This window comes from Danio rerio, chromosome 23 (genome assembly GCF_049306965.1).
Source record: "Danio rerio strain Tuebingen ecotype United States chromosome 23, GRCz12tu, whole genome shotgun sequence".
Lineage (NCBI taxonomy): Eukaryota > Metazoa > Chordata > Actinopteri > Cypriniformes > Danionidae > Danio > Danio rerio.
In genome coordinates, this window is record NC_133198.1 from 32,560,004 (window position 1) to 32,586,575 (window position 26,572).

A 26,572-nucleotide genomic window follows, 5' to 3' on the forward strand; every position below is an offset into this window, starting at 1 on the left:
TAAATTATATATTATCATTTATTTATACCATTTATTTATTCTGTTTTGCAGCTGAAATACTGTTAGGGTCTGCAAACTTCAATGGATGTCTCATGCATAGATATTTCTAGATTCTGTTATCCCCACAAACACACTTGTCATCCAGTTGCTGAATTTTCATTTCCAACTAATTCAAAAGTGAGAGAGAAAAATAACGAAAGACCAAAAGAAAAGAAAAAGAAGAACTGGGATTAAAAGAGCATGACAGGAGTTTCCGTGTGAAGTGCCGATTTCTTTTTTTTTTTTTTTTTTTTTGCGTTAGTGGGTTAATCAAACAGATTACAAGGCAGTAGAAAGAGCCTGTCATCACCTTCTTTGGTGAAGGTCACCTCAAAACTCTCTACAAGAAGGGAGAAAAGATAAACCCAGGTCAGTCAGAGAAAGAATGAGATGCACAGAAACACAGAGACAAGAAAGAGAGAAGACAGATGTTACAGAAGCAGTCCAGGACTCAGAATACCTTATACTTGACTTGTTTTTTTTTTCAATTGGTACAGATTTTAGGGCTGGATGATATACTTTTAATAGCACCTACACGTTTCAGCCTCAATTGCCTTCATCAGGGCATCTACTCTGCCGAAACACATATAGGTGCGGCTTTATAGAATAGCCATGTTATTAAAGGCTTTTTACTTATATTTTTACTACTTTTGGAATGCCTTGGACTTATGATTTCATTCTTTTATCCTTTTGAATCCCTTATCCAAAGAGCACTGACACATTATTTACCCATGAAGCACTTTTGGTTTGATTTTGGATTGATATACTTTGAGTATTTAGAATCATTTTGCTGTGATATAAAATTAAACAACACTGTGAATGCATAAATGACTAAGTGCTTTTTACTTGGCCGTTAAGCTTCCTAAAAAGCATTGAAAAAGACAGGATTTAACAGTGAATGTATTAACATGTATTAACAGTGAATTTCAGTTAATTTATTTAAAATGCAACAATACTAAAATAATCAAATATTGTAAATATAAATTAATGTTATAGAGATGAAAATAGATAAATAGATATGTTTATCCAGACGACTCATAATCCAAACCAATATAAAAGTTTCTTTCAGAATGTCTAACACAGTTAATAAAAATAAAATAGGATGGTAACACTTTATTTTGATGGTTTACTTTAGTATCAGTAGACTGTCTGTTTAATATCTGTTAATTCTGCTCCTTCAACAGACATTTAACTGACTATAAGAAACTTTGCAAGTACAAGTCAACTTACACTAACCCCAACCCCAATCTAACAGTCTACTTATAATCTAATGAAAATTAGTTGGCATGTAGATGCAATGTAACTTATATTTAACAAACGGACCCTCAAAATAAAGTGTGACCAATAAAATTAAATAAATCAAAAATTTAATTAAGTTTTAAAAATTGTTCAGAGAAAAAATATAATAATTAACAGTTAGGTTAAATTACAATTAAAATAAATTACAATTAAAATAATTTGCGCCAGTAATAAAATGTACAAATATTAAGTAAATACTGATGATTAACAATTGCCTAGAGTTTTTTTTAACCAAGACATAAAAAACATTGCTGTGTAACAAAGTAAAGTCTATAGTCTAAATAATTAAATAAATAACTGAATAAATGATTAATTAATTAATTTGAAAAATGAATAGAAATAAATGGATAAATTAATTAGAAAAATAAAGACAATAAAATAATTAAACAAGCTTTTAAAGATGTTATTATTCAGTAACTTCTATTATTGAAAATAAAAATTAAGTAATTATTGAAAATTAATATTAAATAACTTAAATGCACAAATTCTGAACTATTCTGAACTATTTATAATGAATATAACTAAGAAAAAGAGGGAATTGTTTTTTGGGGGGAAGGTGGGCTATATTAGCTAGGCTTATAGCACAAATCGCTTAAACCTCATTGAAATTGCACATGTGTGGCACCTTCTGTACTGCAATGAGAAAATACACATCTGTACATCTGCTCGTGTTAAAGGTATTCTGAGCCCTGTATGACTGCCAACAGCACAAATATACTCTGATGAGTCCACATTAACAGGCACAGAAACACCAAAAAACAGGCTCGACCACATAAGCAAATAACCATAGCTTCCCTGTTAGGGTTAAAATACTGAATGGTGCAACTGTATGAAACAATAAAGGTTAGCCAAAAAAAAAAATGCTTGAGAGTACAATCTTTTATCATAACCTGACTAAAACTAGAAGTTTAGGCTTTTTTCCTTTGGGTTCTTTTCTGCTTGGCTAGCCACTAACTCCAGTTTGACCCTATCTGTGGCCCCGTCCACCCCGTTTTTACCCATACAATTAGAGATGGATTTTCCATTAGGATCTGCTGTTCAGAGCAAGTCATGCGGAGGAAGCTTTGTGCCTCATCAGTGCATTCTGAGGCTTTAATGACTGTACATCCCGAACACTCCTCCCGAAAACCCAGACCGGTGCCAACCAAGTGCCAACTCCAATCGCCCTCCATTTCCCATCAGGCGAAACACAATGAATATTGATCCTTTCCTTCAGACTGCTATATTGTGCGGAGGAATCGATGAAGACGTAACAATAGCTGAGACAAGAAACAAGGCTAGCGGAGGGGCTTAATTGTTTATTTGATTTGCTTCTGCTTTTTTACCTAGTTTTAGCTGTCTGAAGAAGTTTATGGACAATGGGTGAATGGAAAATATTGAAACTGACGTTAAGCTGGCACTGGACGGCCCTCCACTGATGGGACTGACTGTAAGAGCTCTCTAAAGACTACATCATGTCTGCGGTGGAAATCGATAACTGGAGCTGCTTTATGAAAGGCCAGCAGAACATCAATCATGATGCCATGTGCCTGCAACTAATAGGACACTGTGACCTTTGAACTAAACATTTACATCTTTACATATAGACTCCATGCACTAATATTTTCTTGATAAAATCCTCAAAACATTTTGCACAAAACTTAATAATAGTCAAATTAGTTTGTAGATATTAAGTGAAATTGACTAAATGCTTAATTTAAGTAAATGAAGTAAAAGTTAATTGATTATTTTAAATTTTAAGTTAGATTTATTTAAATTAATCAAGTGAAATTAAGTTGTTATTTTTTTAGATTTAGTTTTTGGCATTTTGGCTTTTTGACAGAACAAATATATAGACAGGAAGGGACGTTGGAAAAAGAGAGAAAGTGGGGGAATGAGATCAAGAAACGTTTATAAGCTGGGACTCGAACTCAGGACGACTGAAGTGTCTTAGCTCTATATGTCAAAGCACTGCCTACTAGACTATCAGCGCTGACATGTTAAAATCATATTAGTTACAAGTTAGTAGATTTTTTATTGTTTTTGCTGACCACATTAATATTGTTCTATTAACATTTACTTCATATTACTATATTCATTTGTAATGATTAGAAAAAATTTGAACCAGTCAAGTAAATGAAGGCTAATATTTAACAAAACAAAACTGGTTTACTATTCTGAGATCAACTCATTTGTTAAGTGGTGAGATAAAAACTTTTTAAAAGTAAACATAAAAAAACAGAGGAGTAATAATTTTCATTTTTTCGATGCTAAATGTGTTGTCAATCATATGCCAGTGTTTATACATAATCACACTGTAAAAAAAATGTCCTGTACTTGAAAATATGTTACAGAAAATAACATTAGTATCACTTTACAACATTTAAAAATTCACAGTAATGTGTTGTATTCAAAGTTTTATTGTAAAATTATGGCAGGTCGCATGGTTACAGCAGAGTACTGTAAAAAGGGCTAAATCTTTTGCATGTTCGTTATAGGAATTTAAACTCTTTTTATTTCATTTAACATAGATATTAATACAAATGAACTTTAATGCCAGTATTGGTATTTTTAATATTTAGAAATAAAGTTTTTGCAGCTCCAAAAACAATTCGGTTACATCTTCAAAAAAAAACTTTAAAAAAAAGAAAATCATCCTGTTTTGAGACAACATGAATGTCACAATAAATTTAATTAGGTAAATTTTGCTATGTAAATTTAAATTGGGTGCACTGCACCTTTATTTAGTCTTATAAGGTTAACATGGAAATAATAAATACATTTAAATGAACAGCCAAAAACATAATAAACTGGAACAAAAGCAACTGATTCAGGAAATCAAACACTTATAAACACCCAAAATAATTTCAAAGTCAGCTTAATATCAGAATGAATAGCCGAGGAAAGCCTGCTTCACAGTAAAATAGTTAAGTTCTAAAAGATTATGCTGTGAAATCACAGTAATGGACTTATCTACTGTAACGTTAAACTATAAGGTTGTGATTTCACTGTAATTTAATGTAACAAAATCACAGTAAATTACTGTGTATGATAATTTGCTGTAAATTTACATACAGTATTTTACTGTGAAAGTATTGCAATTATTAGACAGTAATTTTTTTTTTACAGTGCAGGAAATTCTTTAGGTGTACTTGTATAAGCTTTTAGTAGTGCACAAAGATATTTCTCTTACAATGAGAGACTCATGTAAATTGGATCTGTGAAAAATTCCACCAAAGGCTTTATTTTTTGTGCAGATTGCTGTTGATAATAAAATCATGTTTTTTTCGCATCAGTCCGTATTCAAGAGCATTATCAGGTATGGTTTTGATCCACATTGTTTTGTAATTTTTATGTACATTTGCAATAAAAAATATTTAATATTGTCAGAACTGCTATGAAAAGTATAGGTCTACAAACCTTTATCAGCCCTTAGAATCTAAACAAGCAATGCACTTTGAATGAAGCAAAATAATTTCTGAGCAATCCATCTCATGTTCTCTTCTCATGTTATGATCTTTCCCTCTGGCAGAAAATACAGAATCTCTTGATGCAAGCGGAATATGCTCAAAAACTCTTATTCCAGTCAATCAGACTGTTGAACACTAATCAGTAATTCTTTACTGTCTCAGGCTATGCTAAAATACTCATCCACAAAAACAATTCTTCAAAAAACTCCCCTTCATTCATTACACAAAGTAAATGTTTAATTATTTAAGTGTTTTACTTAGGAAGGTTGAGTTACTATTACAATAAAAAAGTGACAGTAAATGTTTTAGAAATTACCACACCAAAAATAGATATATTTTTATTATAGAAAAGTATTTTTCAAAAGTTATTTATCATGCAGTAAGTAATGTTGATTTGATTCTGAAATTAGTCGTCAGCAATTCCAGTTTGACTTCTGTAACTGATCTATGTAGATTCACAACCCGTTTGCATAATGCCAGCCTACGGTCTTTATTGACTGACTCCAAACAACTTCTACTCTGACCCCTCTAAAAGTCAGAAAGCATTTACTTCTGAGAGAAAAACTTTCTTGTGCAACTTTTGCACTTTCACAAAAAAAGCTCCCATTATAATTACTTAAAGCAGTGTTTCTAAACCCCGATCCTGGAGAACCACCAGCACTGCTTGCTTTAGAAGTCTCCTTTGTCTGTCACACCCATTACAGGTATTTCATCCTCTGCTAATAAGCTGATGATCTGAATCAGGTATATTTGGTTAAGGAGACATGAAAAATGTGCAGAGCTGGTGGTCCTCCATGAAAGTGGTTGAGAAACATTGACTTAAAGAGATAGTTAACCCAAAAATAAAAATGTATTCACAATTTACTCGCACTAAAGTGGTTCTAAACTTTAATTTCTCTCTTCTAAAGACAAAACAAGATATTCTAAAGAATGTTAGAAACCAGCAGCCATTGACATGCACAGTAGGAAGAAAAAATACTATGAAAGTCAATGGCTGCTTTTCCCAGCATTCTTCAAAATATCTTATTTTGTGTTGTGTTGTGTTGTGTTAGTACATTTTCATTTTTGAGTAAAACTACATTTTAAAATGTTTTCATAAATTAGAATGTGCCTTGTTGTTTTTATTATGAAACACAATAGACATCCTACTGAAATGTCATTCAGTGACAATAGTTTAAATTATATATGGTCGAGCATTTCTATTACAAACATTTCTTTGTGAAATATTCCTTAAAGTACAGCCCGAGAAATTAGTTATTTATCCATTTAAACTTTTCAATCTTCATTATACTTTGACAATTGAATGAGACCCATTAATGTATAGTGGCAGTTTTCAATAATTATATACATATTAATTATATTTAAATACATATTATCCCTTATTCGTTTGAGTATTTCAGAACAAACACGCTGCTACAAATTTTGTATGCAAATATCTGTTATAAGCGGGATGGTAGTCAAACATTTTGACTTTTTTTTTTTTTGCTAAAGTTATTGTAAACATTTAATACACTTTGATAAGTGCATATAAAATCACTTTAGTACACGTAACTTTATAGGGGACACCAAAATCAAAGCTATACTTGAGAGCTTATACAGTTCAACAACCTTTTGAAGGTCTGCTCTGCTTTAACCAAATCTTAATGCCACAACAGTCCTCCATAGCTTCTGCCAAGCTTCCTGATCTGAATAAAGCGAGTTAGTCAGCATGGCACCATGTCCTGAGCGAGCAGGACTGGCAGAGAAGCCAAGACTGCAGCAGTCACCCACGCAGCCATGTGATGCTTCAAAGTGAATTTAACACAGCTTCTTAATATAATCAGTGCGCCAAATGTCTGCTGGCTCCCACAAACAAAGCCCGCTCAAACCATTGCTTATGGAGAAATCCTATATTATTTATGAGCTACATCGGGAGATGATTAGCAATGAATAAAGATATAAATGCTTTGAAATATACAAATAACCCAAGGTAAACCACATTAGCGCGCTAGGACCAATCTTTCTCCCAAATGCCAGCTATAGCAGTGTCCCATATTCAGGAGAGAACTAAAACCTTGAGAACGAAGGAGCGCGTTCACAATAGACCGCTGAGATCTGAAATGAGGTCAAAGTAAATCTCCAAGTGATTAAAAATGGCCAATGCTAAGGCTGCACATTCCCTTTAGCAGGAAAACAAGCCGACGTCATTGATCTTGGTATCAGAAGAGCTGGAGAGCAGATGCTTGGCCAACGAGAGGAGCAATTTATTAAAAGTGGCAGATTTATGGATCGCCTGTACTGATTCAATATGAACTTATTAGTCCAGCGTGTTTAAAAGTACCTCAATTGGATCCTCAAACTGTTTATCTGCAATATGTTGGGCAATGATAAAGGAAAAGCTCTGCACTCCCATTTATCATATTGGGTAGAGCTGCATGATTTTGAAAAAGAAAACACAGCATTATTAAATTTTTCTGCAACACACATTGCCATATTAAGTATAATTTCACCAGATGAATTGAACGCCTCTCTTCAGGAAAAAAAAATTATACTTTTAAAGTAACTGAGAACTACAGTACTGTGCACGTCTAAAGTATAAACTAAAGTATTAAGCACAACCAGCTTTGTTGGCCTAAGACTTTAGCACAATATAATCATTCATTCTCTTTATTAAAATAAACAGAAAAAAATAGCAGATAAAAACAAAAAACAACAACAGCACAACATTTCCTCTTCAAGCAAAAGGGTAATGTTTAATGTGGCTTCCCTTGGCTACTCATTTGTTCACTGTAAAACCCAACAGTCAACTTTATCAAATGAAATGAGTGTAGTAAACTCAAAATTTACTGAAAGTTACTTTTACTTATTTGAAAAAAGTTTTGAACTCAGTGCTGAAGGTAATTAAAAACCTCATTACTTTAATTTAAATGGAGTAAGTTCAAAGTACTCCACTTTTAACAAGTTTTTTTTTTTACTCAGATGGTTTGTAGCAATTGGTTTACTCAAATGGTTTGAGTTGCCTTAACTTATTGGGTTTTAGTACTCAGTTGGTTTGAGTTCTCTTCATTTATTGGGATTTAGCGTGCTCAAATTGCTTTGTTTACTCAAATTGATTAAATTCACAGTGCTCTTTTGGATTAGTTTTTGAACTTAAATGGTTTGTTGCAATCTGTTTCCTCAAATGGTTTGAGTTACCTTAACTTTTGGGTTTTACAGTATTCTAATTGAAAATTAGCTGAAATAATGTGTAGTGTTATACAAGGCTTCTTTAGCACTTTCCAGAGTTCTTTGAGTTTAGAGTGACAAAGCTTTCCTTTCTGTTTCTTTCCTTTTCTTTATAATATTCAGGTCTGGGCTCTATGGAGGCCGTTTCATGTCTGTGTTTCATCAGTTTTCTTTCTCTAAACAGGATTTTACTGCAATTAGCGGATCATTATTGTGCTAATAATGGAAACTACATGATGGATTAAAACTCATCTGTACTTTTCAACATTCACAATTCTACCAATTCATACAATTTTGCTAACAACACTGGTAGAAATCCAGCTCAAATCAGGACAAACAGCCTCTCTCTAACATTGTCTTTCAGGTGTCTTAAACAATAAAACCAAAATAATTCAAACTCTAACCTAACTCTTATCCTAACAAACAAAAATGAAAGATAATTTATGCACCCAGTATAAATCTCAACTAAAAAAATGACAAAAAAGTACACATATGACTTATAATAGGTCTTTGTGGTAAAGGGTCACATGTATCCATTATACCATCAGTAAAACATCAGATTTAATGTTGACCCAAAACCAGTGCACAGTACTGTATATTAAAAAACAAATGTCGATAAATACAGTACAGCAAAGATAAAAATAAAATAAACAGTGCGTTATAGTTTAATGGGAGTCTACCAATATTCAGGTACACAAATTGGATAATCAAATGTAAAAAAAAAAACATGACAGCCTTCATCAAATGTACATAAATACAATTAATCTTTCTTGAAAGCTACAAATATTGTCATTTATTGTGCCCATATGCTTTAAACTGGCTTACAATAATTATATAGGCCTTTAAAACAAACATTCAAATGATTCATTTTTTTAGTAACATTGTGGAGTTGCTGCAAAGTGTAACCATAAATCATGTTTTTTCAATAGCTCTAATATTGACTATTGAATAGTTTTTTTTATCAATGGAAGTGGTGTTTTAAATATTCAGTTTGGCCTACTTCTACTGCTACATGTTTTGGGTTTGTGAGTAAACATTAAGTCTAGAAGCATAAAACCATTACCTTTAACATACTAGAGCCGGCAAGAATATCTATAAACCATTTAGCATCGAGAGCTGCCTTCCCCAATCACATCAGTGCATTATTAAAATCAGCAGGCAGACTAATGATATTAGCTTTTTTTATTCAAAATGTGATTATAGATCATTATACGGCTATTTTAAAAGTTTAACCTAGTTTACTGAAGATAATTTAAACAAAGAAACAATAAAGGGAGTAGGAAAGCTTTGTTATATCATTGGTGTGCATTATTTAACCAAGAGTCCAAAGAAAAGAAAACAAATTCACTGAAGACTTTAATAACACTTGCTAGCTGACTAAATTAATACAAGATGACTTTTAGAAAGAAAAAAAAAATCTGCTGACAATCCCATGATTTAAATATTTCATCCTAGTCCAAGCATGTTTTGTTACTTTTAATCAGTTAACTAGTAAGTGTAATATATAAACTGTTTAAATCGAAACATGAAACTTCTGTAATGTAAGTGAAAGATGTTTAGGGCTGTCTAATATGATGCATTAAATAATCTTAAAGTATCAAATGACAAAGAACTAGGGGGGTTCAAAACAATGTCAGAAATCGGCCAAATTTTAATTGAGAGCCGTTTTAAAATATTTATATATTTTAAATTATTTAACTCTAGCTAGTATATTTTTAAATAAAATTTTTTGCTAACATTTTCACTTTGTTTTCTATATTTTGTGTTTTCGTTTTCATTTATAGTTGGTAGTTTTATAGTTATTTTTACATTTATTTGTACACTTCATTCAACATATCTATATTACTTTAAGTCTTCTGTTACAACTACAATTAAATGATATTGAGAAATGTTTCAGCTAGATGAAATAAATAAAAAGAAAATATAGGAAATACCTACAAAAAAAACAACATTTCCTCTTCAAGCAAAAGACTATGTTTAATGTGGACTTCCCTTGGCAACTGTTTTGTGTTTAATTGACCTGACATTTTCTGAAATAATGTGCTTGGTAATTTCAGGCGTCTTTTAGCACTTTTCAGAGATATCCTTTAGGTTTAGTATCATTTCTTTATTTTTCAATCCAGGTGATGTCATTCAGCCTCTATAATACTCAGGTAAGGACTCCGTGGAGGCCAGTTCATGACTGTCTGGGTTCCATCAGTTTTCTTTATCCAAACAGGATTTCACTGCAATTAGCAGATCATTGTGCTGAAAATGAAAACTATTACCACTGAAGTCCTTTCCATCTGTACTTTTCAACATTCACAATTCCACTAGTTTAGACAATGCTGTCTGAATATTATACACCTTATTCAAAATATCTCTATAAATTTAAGTTTTATATTTATTTGAATTCTGTTAGAAATGTCAGTTAGCAAGTGAGAAATGTTCCGACTACATGAAATAAATTATATTGCAGTTCATTCAATTTAATTTTTCTTTTAAATTATATTTAAATTTAGCAATTGTGTGTGTTTTTTATATTCGTTTAAGAGGGTTTTAATTGTAGTTTATTTTGTATTAGCTCTTGACCTATAATGTTTTTTTTATTTAAAGTAATAAAGTTTAATATTATTATTATTATTATTATTATTATTTGTGATAATATCACTGTTGCAAAGAAGACAGTCTCAGAAAATAAATAACTTAATTTTTTTATTCTCATTTTAAGATATTACCAGTTTTGAAAAAATATAATAAATCATATAAATAGTAATCGAAGGCACAAAATATAACTGTCTGCTTTTATTTATTTATTTATTTGTTAGTTTCTTCGGTTGTTTGTTTTAAATCTTGACAGTTACAATACAAACAATATGAACCTACAAGACATTCGTTATCAAAATAATTAACTAAATAAAAATCTCATGAAAAAAACAACACCACAACTTTCATTGATTTATGTGAATACCCCTTTAAGTTTCAGAAAGCATGAGGAAGCAAAATGGCTGCCATTCGAGACCAGAAGATGGAGGATCTTACCTGCGTAGCGCAAAGGAGCATCTTTATCCAAGGCTATCAGAGGAGGGTCCAGCAGAACTTTGTCGTCGTTTTCTGTCACGATACCATGATACGTGGTCTCAATCCACGGCTTGTGCTTATTTACTGTGAAGGTGAAAAAAAAAACAAGACAGAGAGAACTTTTGTTTAGACGCCAAATAAAACCAAGGCCAGACAACAACCAATTATTTTGTATTTCTCTGAGGATGCACTATGTGTCAGCACAACCGTCCGCCAGCTTAAAGGCAGAATCGCAGGCTGGCGTAACACAGCGGTGGTGAGTGTGTGTGTGGTGGCATTTACTTCTCTCAGCAGCTCATTAGTGTTGACTGAAGGCTTTGAGCTCTGAAAGTGGAGAGGACAGATGTGCTGCACAATCACTGCAGCTAGTTTAACCCGGTTTACTCAAGATAATTGACAAGGGAATAGGAAAGCTGTGTCATACAATCGTTACTACATTATTAAAACAAGAGTCCAGAAGAAAATGGCTCAAAATAATGAAAACACTTGTGAAACACCCCAATACCCTTATCTATCAATTAAAGCTAGCTTTTTCATGTTAAAACTAGTTTTTGTCCAATCAGCGATAGCTTCGTGCGAAACGTCTATTTTAGAAACAAAAAATCTAAATGTCCCTGCAAAACAACACCAAATGCTACAATGACATATATCCTCAGGTACAGATTATGTGCTTTTTTTTAGTATTACCAATGTGAGTTTAAATACCATTTCACGTGACGTTCAATGCCATACTACTGAAAGCAGCAACAGTTAGAGTCTAACTCCGATCTGGAAAACAGTTTTATGATGAAAGTCAGTAACAACATCAGCTTATGCACTTTTAATCATGTTAAATAGGTTAAATGAGTTGCGTTTGGTACAGACAGCCTGTCACACCAGCAATCTAGTCCATACAGATTGCTGGAGAACTACAAATCTGCCACCAAAGGAACTACAAATCCTGTCATGCACCACACACTCGCACCTGTTCCGGTTCTTCTTCGATTACACACACACTAAACATCAGTGCTAAAACACTGATTGCATGAAACACATATACAGCACACAAACACACAGACTTTGCTGAGTCCAGTACTTCCCACACATAGACTATTTTTTATTATCATCATCCTTTTACTTTTTTGTAATCGCCCTAAGCATGAGCCAGTATAAGATTCTGATGGTATGATAACCTTGGATAAAAATATCAGTTTCACACTATCAAGATATTGTGATCACTGCTCTAAAATATATTCTTTTCAAATATTTATAATATTTATAGTAGTATACCTTGAAAACGGTTATCGTCCCATGCCTAATCCACCCAATATCCAAACATCCGTGATAAATTAACTATTGGAATATGTCCTCTTGCCCTACACGTTTACTTCTTGTAGTGTGTGCGTGCAAGAACTGTCACCACTCCCACAGACAACCTCAAGTGCTTTGCTGAGACCCATAGAGACTTGCCTTTTTGGGACTTAAAAAGAAACCCTTGGCTTTTGTTTTCAGAGAGAGACATTATATAATTAATTATTTAATCCAAATGACTCAGATAAACTTTTCTATGTACTCAGAGAGGATGAAATTACATCTAAACTGGCTGCAAAATATATGTACACCATTAGAAATGGTAAATTAACCCATTTGCCTGTTTATTCTATAGATGTATTTGTTCCTTTATGCCATTTATTTCTCATTTGCTGTATATTTTTATTTGATGGTGATCTATTACATATTTTACACATATCTAACATGCTTTAGCAATACTGTACAAAGTGTCAGCAGCAGATTTTACCTGTCAGTGAGTGCACATGGCTCCTGAATAGAATAAAAGTAAAACAAATAGTGGATTTCCTTTTTATTTCTAGTCTGAAAAATAAAAAAAATAAAAAACTTCAACCTATTGAAAAACTGTGTAAAATAAATGCAAATATTGTTAAAAATCACTTTTTTAAAATAGCACGTAGCGTGTGGTGAAACCTTTACCCTTGGTAAAAGGTTTCAAACTGGCTACCACCGCAAGTATATTTCAAACCTGTGGGAAACACCGTAAGTCTTGTTGTCTTGTAACACTACGAAGCATTCTCTTGTCTCGTCTAGCCTAGCCATATTTTAAACCATTGCCTTGTTTCCTAATTTTGATTACTGTTGAGCATTCACCTGTTTGTAATCACTAATCTGGATTACCCGTATGTATCTGTTTACTCCTGTTTTGACCGTTGCCTGTCCGACTAATCTTATAAATTAACTGCACATGGATCCTCAACCCTGTTGTCCAGCACTGTTGTGTTACACACCCAAATTGCTCGTCACTGGAATGTTAGTCACGTGACATGAATGTTTTGAATCACGCTTTGTAAAGCTTTTAAAACATCTGACAAAATGGGTCGATTTAAAATATTCATAATGAAAAATCATTCATAATGAAAAATGAAACTTTAGTCAATAGGTGTCTCCCACAAGCTGATTAGTAAAAAAGTTGAATTTCTAACATTATCCTTCTGCTCATATTCATATATAATGCAAGTGAATAATGGATGGGTTATGCAAATTTTAAAAAACAACATAAAAGTGGGCGACATTTATAAAAGCATTACATTTACACACAAAAAAAACAAGTGTTACAAAATGATGACGTCAAAAATACCGACCATATTTTGATTTGAGAGCCTTCAGAGAGACTAGAATACGCGTTTACTATTATAGACGGCTATTAAAGCAGAGAGGACAGACAGGCTGCAGAATCACTGCAGTCTGCACACAGAGGGTGATGTGAAGGGCAGATTGCTCTCTTCAACAGATAATCACAGTGCGTGTGGCTGAAATGTGAGCATCAGCACATCAGCAGTTGCTGGGTGAAAGTGGATCCCCCTGCAGTGCTGAGCTCATTGTGACAGAGGAAGCAGGAGGCCGCAGGGAAACAAAACGAGCTCAGCGGACTGATGCCGTCACCATCACTGAATCAGCTGCTTCTCACTGTAAGACAGCACTTCGTCAGTGAGCATCTAGCTAATCCGGTATTGTAAAACAGATGTATTGGATGATAATTGGTACAGATTCCTTTACACAAATTAAAGGGTTAGTTCATTCAAAAATGAAAATCCTCCACTTGTTCCAAACCTGTTTGAGTTATTGCCTTCTGTACAACACAAAATTAAGTGAAGTTTTACAAACTAATTTCGAGAGGAGCACTTGATATGATTGACCGCAGCTGGTCTCTCATCTACAATCATTAGTTAGCCAATCAGATTATTCCAAACTCACTTTAAGTAGCCTAGCAAAAATTACTCCCTTATCTTCGTTTTCTGTAGAAACCCCCCATCCACCCCTTCTCCCCCTTTCTTCTTTTACTTTGGGTAGCTCTCGAAAACTACCTGATCACGTACTGCCCTTACATGCTCAATCTATCAGGCGGGAGCCCTGGGCTCAACTATCTCTGAGCTTAGGGTTCTCTCCCGGGACAGCATGCCAAACCTAGTAACATTTGTCAAACAATATCTAAGTGTGAACTCTTGAAATGTTTTGAAATGTTGGAAAAAAGAAATCATTGACTTCCATAGTATTTGTGGTTCCTACTGTGGAAGTCAATTGAAGTCACTTTTTCCCAGCATTCTTCAGAATATCTTGTTTTGTGTTCAACAGAAGAAAGAAATTTAGAAAAGTTAAGAACCTATTGAGTAAAGAAAATTGACCTTTTTTTAAGTGAATAAATCCTTTAAAGGTGCTGTATGTAAGTTTTTGACTATTCTAAAGCATAAAATACCATAATATGTTTGCAGATATTTAAGAAACATGCTAAGTGAACATTCTTATTTATCTGGAAAACAATGCTGAAGTCAGATATTCTGCTATGAATATGCTCGTTCTGTGCTGGAATGGCTGTATACCACCCTCTTTACAGTTGTACACATTTGTTGCTCTGCAAAGCTCAGTTTCATGTGAAGATGACTAAAAGCATGCAACCTTTGCAGCATAGAATACGCATCATTCATTCACACTATGTGACGAGATACACAGTGATGAGCAATTTGGCCTTTTGCACCAGACGAAACACGACCAAAATTTTAATACAGCCATTCAGAAGAACAGAATATGCAATCACTCATGAAATGGTATAGCTTGTAATCTTTTTAATACATATTAACCCTCTAAACTTTATTAAATGTAAATTCTAAATCACTCGGCTTTAGTTGTAAAGTTCAATTTCAAACAGTTTATTTTATTTTCAAGCTCTGAGGTGAACTTTCTGCTTCTGCTTGAAATAGTACGGCAATAAATGTCATGTAAAATGGCATTCAAACTCACATTATTAGCATTTAACACTAAATAAAGCACATGAGGTGTACCTGAGGTGATCATTGCCATAGTTTTCTGTTATTCACCTGTCCGAAATAGAAGCCATTTGTAATATACCAATTCGAGGTGTTAGTTCGGACAAAAACTCTTTTTAATATGGAAAATATTCCTTCTATTGGATGTCGTTGTTTTTATTTGGTACACTGTTTAAAATCACTCGCTCCTGTCCTTAATCTGGCAACCTGCACTTGCTTTTGTTTTGATCCATTAGTGCAATTCCTAGTTCAACCACTGGATGTCAAACTTACATACTGCACCTTTAATATAAGCTATTGATAAGCTATATACATAGTGCCCTCCATAATATTAGCACACTTGGTTAACAGGAGCAAAATGTAGCATTCATTGGTTTTACCTTTTGAGCTTTTTCTCAAAATACAAACCCAAAACCATTCAAACCCTTTTTTCCATCAGTATCAGTATCCGTATACGTTATTTAGTTCCATAAGATCTTTACTTCTTTAATTTAGGACTACATACATTCATTACTAAAATATATATTAAAAGAAAATACATTTTTAAAAATTCTTATATTTTGTATAATGGTAAAGTTATTATTGCTAGATTAATCTACAAATATAGAACATGTCATTAAATATGATACATCTCATTTTCTTATCCTGCAGTTGTTTTGAACTATGCAATAAATTTATATTTAAAAAAATAAGACCAAATTTTTTTTTTTTGAGTGTCACAGTGGCGCAGTGGGTAGCACGATCACCTCACAGCAAAAAGGTCACTGGTTCGCGCCTCGGCTGAGTCAGTTGGCATTACTGTGTGGAGTTTGTATGTTCTTGCCGTGTTCACGTGGGTTTTCCCCACAAGTCCAAAGACATGCACTATAGGTAAAGTGGGTAAGCTAAATTGGCTGTAGTTTATGAGAGTGTATGGGTGTTTCCCAGTGATAGAATGCAGCTGGAAGGGCATCCGCTGCGTAAAACAAATACTGGATAAGCTGTCGGTTCATTCCGCTGTGGCGACCCCTAATTAACAAAGTGACTAAGCCGAAAAGAATGAATTTTTTTTGTTAAATGTTTTTTTTTTATTCTGATATCATTTATTATATTTAATACTTAAAAATGTAAAATGATCTTGGAAACTGCTAGAGTTATTCTTGAAGCCTACATCCCACCCTGCAAATCACCATCCAAAACCACATCTCCTGAACGCATGAACACACTAGAAAACATCACTACAATACATCAAGTAACATTCACTAGAGAGTACACTAGAACATATACAGTTAGTAATTACAATACCAAAAAAGAACAGCGGTTGTTGATGTTTGCATTCATGAACACGCCGATAATATAATCCTTTCTGCATAAACAGGGTCCTCAGACAGAGGCATGCAATTACATATTTTAATAGGCAGGTACAGCCTATGATAATGTTCAGACAAAACTTTTTTGGATTCTACACCTTCCACAGAATATTAAAATACATATTAACACAATCTGACCACTTCATTTAATGATTGCTATCAAGATATGAACATTACATAAATAAAAATTACACATGGTTTAAAAAAACCGTAAACAAAATTCTCTGTATGGTCTTAAAAACATCTTAGTTTATGGCACCTTTTTACTTAAACAAAACAAATGCTTCTTGCGCACACACAAACTCTTTAACATCCACCGCACTACCAGCTCTTATCATCCTTTATATCCCTTATAAAATTGCTGTCTGGCAGACGTGTAGTGTGCAGCTGCTGGAGGAGCAGAAGGATGATTTATTGGCTTGAGCGTTAGCGTGCTTTCTCTGCACCGATGTGTCTCGCGAATGAGCCTGCAGGCAGAAGCTGATCAGTGACACTAATTGAAGGATATAACCTCCACAGCAATAACAGCATAACGTTCACATTACACGCCACATCCAATTTCACACCTTCAGGAAAATAGTACACTTGCTAGAGCCGGCGCTTCATTTTCGTTTTTTTTTTTTAACCTTGTTCATTTACAGCTGCAATACATTTGTGATTTAAAAATCACACACGCTTCAGAAATCAACACTTCTATGAAATCTACAAACGCATGACGGATGACTGTAATGATGTGTGCGCTATAAAGAGAGTCAAATTTGTGATCTGGCTCATAAATCGTCTTAGTAAAGTGGGTTCACGTGACCAAAGTGTGCTCCGCTGTTGCTGGTTGTCTTTGGACAGATTGTCAGACCAGACTACCCTGATAATCTGCTTTAAAATCCTAGGTTTATAAAACCTTAAGAGCCGAGGTAAGTCACATGTTTAAAGGGCAAACTGGGACATAATGCTACTAATAATGAGAACAAGCCCATGACGTATATTGTTTACCTTACTTCAGTGTTATTGGAAGCTGCATGTGTTTATTAACACTTAAAGGAGAATGTTAACTTAAAGGGCTGTAGCCACTAGCCAGCCTATTGAAAGGGCTGGTTCTTTTTTTTTTCCAAAAAGTGGAGCTTTTTGCAGTTACTTGACTCAATTTCTATTAAATTATGAGGTTCAAATAATGCATTTTAGTTCCATTTTACGGACCAGTCTTCGCTGCATTAGCTTGTCTGATGGGGATCATAACCACACTTTTTAATGCAACAAAAATATTTCCTACAATTTTGTCAAAGTGCTTTCCATATTATTTTAGATGTTTATTTAAAAATGTGTGCTTAAACTGTAAGTTATTAGCTTTAGAAATGAGATTATTATTTTCAATTTACACATTTTTATAAATAAGTATGAAAAAAATACTTATTTTTTAAATTTATTATCATGCATCATTAAAACAAAACAATTAGGAATCTGTTAAAAAAAAAAAAAAAAACATAAAAAACTGTAGCCTGTAGGAAAATAACAAACTGGCCAGCTCATTTCCTTTCAGAATTTGTAAATTTGTATAAGTAATAATTAAATTTGTCCTAAAGCCTTCTTTTATCTGTAATTTTCACTATTTATGATGGCATACTGTCAAAAAACAAGACAAATGTGCTCATCGCAAAATTTTGGACTTTGTCAGTGGCGGGGATGGTCTTTCGAACCACCTGAACCCCTCTGACTACAGGCCTGATTTAATCACACAGGAAAAAGATATGCTTTGGAATCCTTTTTCACTAAGAAATTGGTAGATTTCACTATTAATTATGAAGTAATTTGAGATGCACTGATTGCAATTTTTTTGTGTGTACAAAAAAATGTGTTTTTTGTGTGTACCTATACTGATTTTTTGCTGGTTGCAATTTTCTATACTATAATTATTATTTAATAATATGAAATATAATTTTCAGAAGAAATATAATTGACATCATATATTAGGGATGTTCAACTCTGTCCTGGACGGTCAGTGTGCTGGAGAGTTTAGCTCCAACTCTAATCAAACACACCTGAACCAGATAATCAATGCGTTCTTCAGCGATTTTGCGTCATCGTGTGGCGTTATCATCAACTGCCAAAGTTCGGTTCCAAAACTTAAGACCGCAAGAACGGAGTTCTCAGATATGTTCTTGATATCAAGGACGCACAGCTGCAGAATCCATATTTGAATTATTTAGTCAGACATGTTTACTGCTCCAAAATATTATAGATGTCTTCCCAAATTAAAATATATTGTGTACAAAGGCAACAAGTTTTTGTTTTTTTTACCCAGGCATTTAAAAAGAATATATTTTAGTGCAGTAATCTCAATACTGTAATATTATGAAACCGTTATATTTATATCCAAGGTTATCATACCGTCAGAATCTTTTACCGACCCATGCCTACCTGGGAGTAAGTATAACAGTTTTTAATTTATGCTGGTAAGTAAAAAGTGTTATTTTAAAAGCAAAATATTGCCGATATATCAAACTTTTGTCTGAAACCATATATAAACATGCTAAACGAAAAGACCCAAATGTAAATAAAATTATTATTATTTTTTTTTATTAAATATGTACAGTGACAGTGTATCAATTTAATTCACTCAGCAAAGAAAAAGCATGTTGTTCTGGCCCTAACAAAATGTCAGAGGAAAAAACTGTCATCTTACTGCAAGTAAACAAAAAGCACAAAATGATTCACTGCAATTTTTGCCAGTAACATTCACATACTGGATAGATGTTGACTTATTCTTGTCTCTAGATGTCTCTGGCTGTGGTCCTTTGGTACGATCGCTTAGAAAATACCTCAGAAAGCCCTGCTAAGTCATAAAAAGTAAATCAAAGCAGCATTAAAGTATACTTTGTATAGCCGAGAGGTGGAACACTTGAGGTTAAGCTAGGTTTACCTCAACCGTTTGTTCTCACAAACTATTCAGCCACAGAACAAACATACTGATTATTAACACGGTTATCACTGCATGTTTACATCTCCCTACTAACAACCTGTTCATAAACACCAAATTATAAAGATACTCTTTTGACAAGCAGACAATTTAATGAATGAGTCTTTATTTGCAAATGTTTTGGTACATCTCAATAAGGGTCCTCGAGACCTCTTGGAGCGCAGTCAGCCGTGGCAGAGATCCCAGCTAGAGAAAACCACTAAAGACAGCAGCCAAACACCTGCTAAACACTGGCGACACTCCCACACACACACACTTCATAAAACATATGGCACACATATCACTCCTGCTCTTACCAAAAACACATTTACCAATCAAACTGCAATTACGATCTTCTTTCAACTTCCTGGAAGCCTTTAATGAACCATTAAAAACAGCTTATGTTTGAAAAGCCCACGCCGATGTCTGGTGTGCGTCATTGTAAACTAAACGAGCGGGTATCAAAGAGGACGGGCTGGTTAGCAGGCTGCTGGAGAATGAATCTGATTACTGAAGGAGCTCTGATGTGGTGGGTATATAATCTCTGAGTGCCCTGGAGCTCTGGCACAACCAGAGAGTTTAGGACGGCAGGAGGCCAGTTGGGTTGTTTTTACATCCATTCTTCACATACAGTGGAGATCAAATTAGAAACACTTGATTTTTAAGGGGGGAAATAATTAAACCTATATCAATCAAAATTGTAGGTAATTTAACTCTGGCTATACCATACTAGGAGATACAGAATAATAATTTTACATACTAAGATGCTTTATCAAAAAAGCTTTAGCTGCGTCTCAAATGGCACACTGTACACTATGCACTCATGCACTATGTACTTATGCACTTACACACACAAAAGCATAGTATATGACTGTAGTGTCGTCCCAAATAGAGCACTAATGTTTTTTTTACTAAGCGGGAATTCAAACCGTTACCCAGATGAGGTTTGACAGCTGCCAAATCAGTAAATTACATGCCCAAACTATCAAATAATACCTGCCATGAGTGTAACCGCATTCAGCGTTGGGAGGCGCTATAATCACTCTCGACAACAATAAAGTTGTCCAACATTTGCACACGATAGCTTTGCCCCTTCCACTACGTGAGCAAACCTGCGGTTGTTGAGTGCATGAAGTGTCCATCATTACACACTTCATTTTACCGGCTGAATAAATGCATCATCCGGGTATTTAAAGTGCACTTATTATTTTTAGAGTTTTTAGTGTGAACGCACTACTTACACTATTTATACTACAAAATGGCTTAGAATAGTGCATAAGTATGTGATTTGGAACGCAGCTTTTGTCTACATGAATATCTGTATTTTCAAAACTGCACAATTTTTCTATGCAGTTTTGCTTCCACATGAAAGTGCTGTGTCAGGTGACTGAAACCGATACTTTCTGAAAACTCCAGCCAGGGTGAAGATTTTCCAAAACTCAGAGTACAGTGTGGTCCTGTGGACACTTCAACTGGAGTTTACACCATTACATTAAATGTCATTATCGGCGCCTGTTGGTGTGGCATGTCCTAAACATGCATCACAGTGCGTTTCTGCATTTTTATTTTTCAATGAAAGTGGGAAAAACCCCATTTATAAAAATACCCATATGTGTGGACATGGCCTTAGAGCAGTGGTTCTCAATTCTGATCCTCGGGCTCCCCCACTCTGCACATTTTGTATGGCTCTCTTATTTGACACAAGGATGAGTTCATGGATCTCTCTGTAATGAGCTGATGATCTGAATCAGGTGTGTTTAAGTAGGAAAGAAATACAAAATGTGCAGGGCAAGGAGCCCGAGGACTGCAACTGCAGTACAAAGATTGTTACTAAAATTTCTGAAGGTTACAGCAGGTTTCACTCGGCATCACTAGTCTTTCACTAGACATCATTAGTCCCTCACTGGACATCACTGATCCCTCACTGGACTTCACTGATCCCTCACTGGACATCATTAATTCCTCACTGGACATCACTCATCCATCACTGAACATCACTAGTCCCTCACTGGACAGCAATAGTCCCTCACTGGACAGCAATAGTCCCTCACTGGACATCACTAGTCCCTCACTGGACATTACTAGTCCCTCACTGGACATCATTAGTCCCTCACTGGACAGCAATAGACCCTCACTGGACATCACTAGTCTCTTACTGGACATCACTAGTCCCTAACTGGACATCACATCACTAGTCCCTCACTGGACATTACTAGTCCCTCACTGGACATCCCTGATCTCTCACTGGACATCATTAGTCCCTCCCTGGACATCACTAGTCTTTCACTGGACATCACTTATCCCTCACTGGACTACACTGATCCCTCACTGGACATCACTAGTCCTTAACTGGACATCACTAGTCCCTCACTGGACATCACTAGTCCCTCACTGGACATCACTAGTCTCTCACTAGACATCACTGATCCCTCACTGCCATCTCTAGTCCCTCGCAGGACATCATTAGTCTCTCACAGCACATCGTTAGTCTCTAACTAATCTTTCCAAGATCAGTTTCTAACAATTCCATGCAGCCATATAAAAGGCCCTGCTAAAGAAAAGGTCACCAAAACGTATAGCAGGTGCCTAACACGCCACTACAGAAACTGCAAGTACGCGACAAGCACAGAGGAAATCAAACAGAAGATTAAACTGCTTCTATTGATTCAACGTGACTAATAATCACAGCTGGAGAATCTCTTACAGAAGGATTTATTGCAGACACTCAACTGAAGTTAAGAAGTGAGTTTGCATAAATCCATGTTATTAAATGTGGTATTTTCACATGATTTCAGATGTAGCAGGAATACAGAGCTCTAGATTAGAGAGTACAAAAGAGTAAAAAAAAAATCTTTGATTTCAGAATCGCACGATTTTTGCGTAGCTTGTCAGTGAACTATGGCTCTGTGTAGTAAATCCTGCTCAATCTGAAAGCACATGCTAGAGATTTATGACAGATTCTGACAAAATACATATAAAATCACCTAAGTAATTGTGCAGCACTACTTGACTTTATAGCCTGATCACAGTCTGGGGTTCTCAAAAGTTTCGTATTTGATACCAATTGGTACTAAAATTTAAAAAACATTTTTATTTCCTGCTAACATTTGAAAGCGTACTTAAACCCGTCCAATCACTGTCATTTCTGTTGAAAACGTAACCACAATGGCCAATCAGCAGTGTCAACAGTACTTAAATGTTGGTGGGAAATGGATGTTTTTAAATTTCACTAATGTTTGGTACCCAATTTGATACTGAATTCGATATTCAATCAATACCCTATCAGAGTCAAAACCAAAATGCTAAAAAACATGGGTCCTAATTCGAAACTGATGTCATGGTAATTTTCACATCGGTGAAATTCATTCATTCATTCATTCATTCATTCATTCTCTTTTCAACTTAGTCCCTTTTTTATTCTGGGGTCACCACAGCGGAATGAATTGCCAACTTATCAAAGCACGTTTTACACGGCGGATGCCCTTCCAGACGCAACCCATCACTAGAATATATACTCATACACTACGGACAATTTTTAGCTTACCAAATTCACCTGTACCACATGTCTTTACGCTGTGGGGGAAACCAGAGCACCCAGAGGAAACCCACGCGAGCGCAGGGAGAACATGCAAACTCCACACAGAAATGTCAACTGACCCAGCCGAGGCTTGAACCAGCGACTTTCTTGCTGTAAGGCAACTACACACTACAACAGCACTGCGCCACTGTGTCGCCCGCCGGTGAAATTCAAGTGAAACTATTACTACTAACCATTGTAAAAAAAATCACACAAGTATTGTGTCAAGTTCACCACACAGATACCTTAAATTCTCCAGATGAACTGCCCTTTGGCAGCCGGGAAGGAGGCGGAGAACCGACTAGGTTTTAAAAATATTTATTAATAAGACAGAGACTGCCTTCCAAACCAAAACAAACGGACGGCAGCCTCCTTACGGAGACTGCTGTCAAACTGAAAACAAAAGTAAAACAATATGTCCGGGCCTGGTCCCCTTTCGGCCTCCTCTGCCATCGTTCCTCCTGTTATAGTCCAGAGATCCTTCCGTGGGATTCGAGGCCGGTGCGCGCCACAGGTGTATCCACTTATGCGGCTGCCTCATTCCGTTCCCACGGCTCTCAGCCTGCCCCCTCGCCACAGCTATTTATCCATTTTTTATCAGGGGTTGTCCTTCCAGCCACAACCCAGTACCGGAAAACACCCATACACTCATTTACACACACACTCATATATTATGGGCAATTTTTTTTACCCAATTCACCTGTACTGATTGTCTTTGGGCTGTGGGGGAAACCGGACCATCCAGAGGGAACCCACGTGAACAAGGGGAAAACATGCAAACTCCACACAGAAATGACAACTGGCCCAGCCGGGATTAAACCAGCGCTCTTATTGCTGTGAGGCAACAGTGCTAACATCTGAGCCACAGTGCCACCCCATTTTTGCAATATATGACATGAAATGCAAATATGAACTTATCATTATACATCACATGTTCTTTAGGTCTGATCAGTGTTCTTCTTTAAATATCTTATTTAAGTTTTTTATATTGTGATTCAGAATTCATGCAACACAAAATATTAATTAAAACTGCTCTTTTACTCCTCTTAGAATAGTTTCAAATATAACTCGACAGCGAACTTAACATTTAGGAAACTGTATAAATTGCTCTCGTTTTAATCTGCACTGTAAAACCACTAGCACGCTGCTAATACAATGTAACCATGGCAATTAAAATCTCATCTCAAGGAAAGAATTGTTTAATAAAAAACCCCGCAAATGATGACAGCACACTAAAAATATGATTTCATAATGACAAAAAGTACAGTCAAAATGTGGTTACAGGCTAGCGACTGCTATAGATAGAAACGCACTTTTGTCAATGTCTGAAGAGGTTGTTACAGCATAGCATTTTATAGATCAAAGCCATGTAAATCAATGTTACATAACTGGTGCATTAGAGCGGCACTGATACTTGAGCACAGTGGAGTAAATATGCAGAGAGAGATCACAGTTCAATCACTTTCATTCAGACTGATTCATCTGCAGCATGATTAAAGGACAGTCATATGTTTTTTGAAGTCCGTAGGAGAGTGGAACAGAAAGAGGAATATAATATAATATAATATAATATAATATAATATAATATAATATAATATAATATAATATAATATTTTCCTAATATAATAACCATCATATATTTGTTTACTATTACAATTGATAAAATTGAATTTTTGGATATTAAAGTTACATTTATTATTATTATTATTATTATTAATATTATTATTGTTATTATTATTATTATTATTATTATTATTAATATGTCAGCACTATATCGGAAGAATCTAACATTGCGATATTTTGTTATTTTGCAATTTATAATGTGATATGAAAACAATTTCACCTAATGACTTAAACATTACTAAAAAAGATTTTTTTAAATTTTAGATTGAATAAATAATAACTTTATTATTATCTGCAAGCGTAGACAAAAGCAAAAAATAAAAAGATACAAATTAAATACAAAATGTTTTATCGTTTTCCAAAGAGTTTAAAAGTATTCAGGTAAACAGTAATTGAATTATGAAAGGCAAAATATTACTGCATAGTCTTTGTTGTATAATTGAATTTAATCAAATTAAACCTTAATGAAGTTTCAAACTAAACAATTTCAACATTGCATATGCTGTGCTGTGACTATTGCAAATGGTCACATTGCGATATAGATGCTGAAATTATATATTGTGCAACCCAAATTATTATTAATACTATTACGAATACTAATAATACTATTACTAATAATAATAATCATAATAAAAACAATGTTAACATTGTTTTGAATTTAATTGAATTTTTATTTGACAGACTTTATACAAACTTTACAAAAATACAAGTATCCCATACATTTTGAAATAAAACTGTCGAGAATAAAAACACAGTAAAGCCCTGGACTTGTTTCCATTGTGGACCTTGCTGTTAAAAAAAACTAAGTATGGCTGCAAAAAAAAGTTAATGCATAAAACTAACATTACCTTCACACTTTAAAACAGGAACAAAACTATTCACAAACACATTCATTCATTCATTTTCGACTTAGTCCCTCTAATAATCAGGGGTCGCCACAGTGGAATGAACCACCAACTTATCCAGCATATGTTTTACACAGCGGATGCCCTTCCAGCTGCAACCAATCTCTGGGAAACATCCATACACACTCATACTCATACCTATTCACAATACAATAACATATAAAATAAAACAACATTATCCAGAATGCAAACTAATTATCCTCAAATCTCTTGTTCACTTTTTTGAACCTCCTTAATTTCCTTGAATAACATGTATTGTTAAGATGATATATAAATAAATAATAATAATAAAAAATAAATAAATAAATAAATATAAAAATAAAAATAAATATAAAAAATATAAAAATAAAAATAAAAATAAAAAAATGTATAATAACAATAATAAAAGCAATAACATTATATATAATGATCACAATAGTATTATCGTTCAGTAGTGATGATTTCAATGTCATGATGGCTTCAACATTCAACAAAAATACACCTTGATTCTTACTGCATATTTCTTAACATTTTCGTTGAACGACAACAGAACTGCAAAAATTACCCCCTTCACTTTCATCAGTCAATGGAACATTATCATTAAAGCAAGAGCACCTTTTTTTTTTTTACAATTGCAGACAATATTCGTGTTTGACAAGCCGTTTGCCACCATCCATTCTCCAGATTACAGTCATTTGGATAATATCCACAAATTAAGCCATTTAGCCGTAATCAAATCTTTTGTACGCTAGCAGGCACAAATTAGTGGCTAATGATGCAGCAGAGTGAGGAAACACAGTTGGCCTGGAGCTTGAAGCTTCCTCC

General features: G+C 34.4%; 1 protein-coding gene across 9 annotated transcripts in view; it reads right to left on the reverse strand.

The window, feature by feature from the left end:
* The window catches only part of clstn1 (calsyntenin 1), an 87,492-nt gene that overhangs the window by 39,233 nt on the left and 21,687 nt on the right, over positions 1 to 26,572 (reverse strand). For 4 of the 9 annotated variants that reach the window (XR_012398416.1, XR_012398418.1, XM_009296878.4 and 1 more), the window contains exons 2-3: positions 11,013 to 11,135; positions 350 to 379 (exon numbers count right to left, since the gene is read on the reverse strand). Coding sequence is in view for 4 of the 9 variants with exons in the window: in XM_009296878.4 (XP_009295153.1) it covers positions 350 to 379; positions 11,013 to 11,135 (153 nt within the window). In the remaining 5 variants the exon portion in view is untranslated. Of the gene's footprint in view, positions 1 to 28; positions 380 to 11,012; positions 11,136 to 26,572 lie in introns of all 9 variants that reach the window. The other 5 variants (XR_012398417.1, XR_012398419.1, XM_009296877.4 and 2 more) reach the window with 2 other exon arrangements.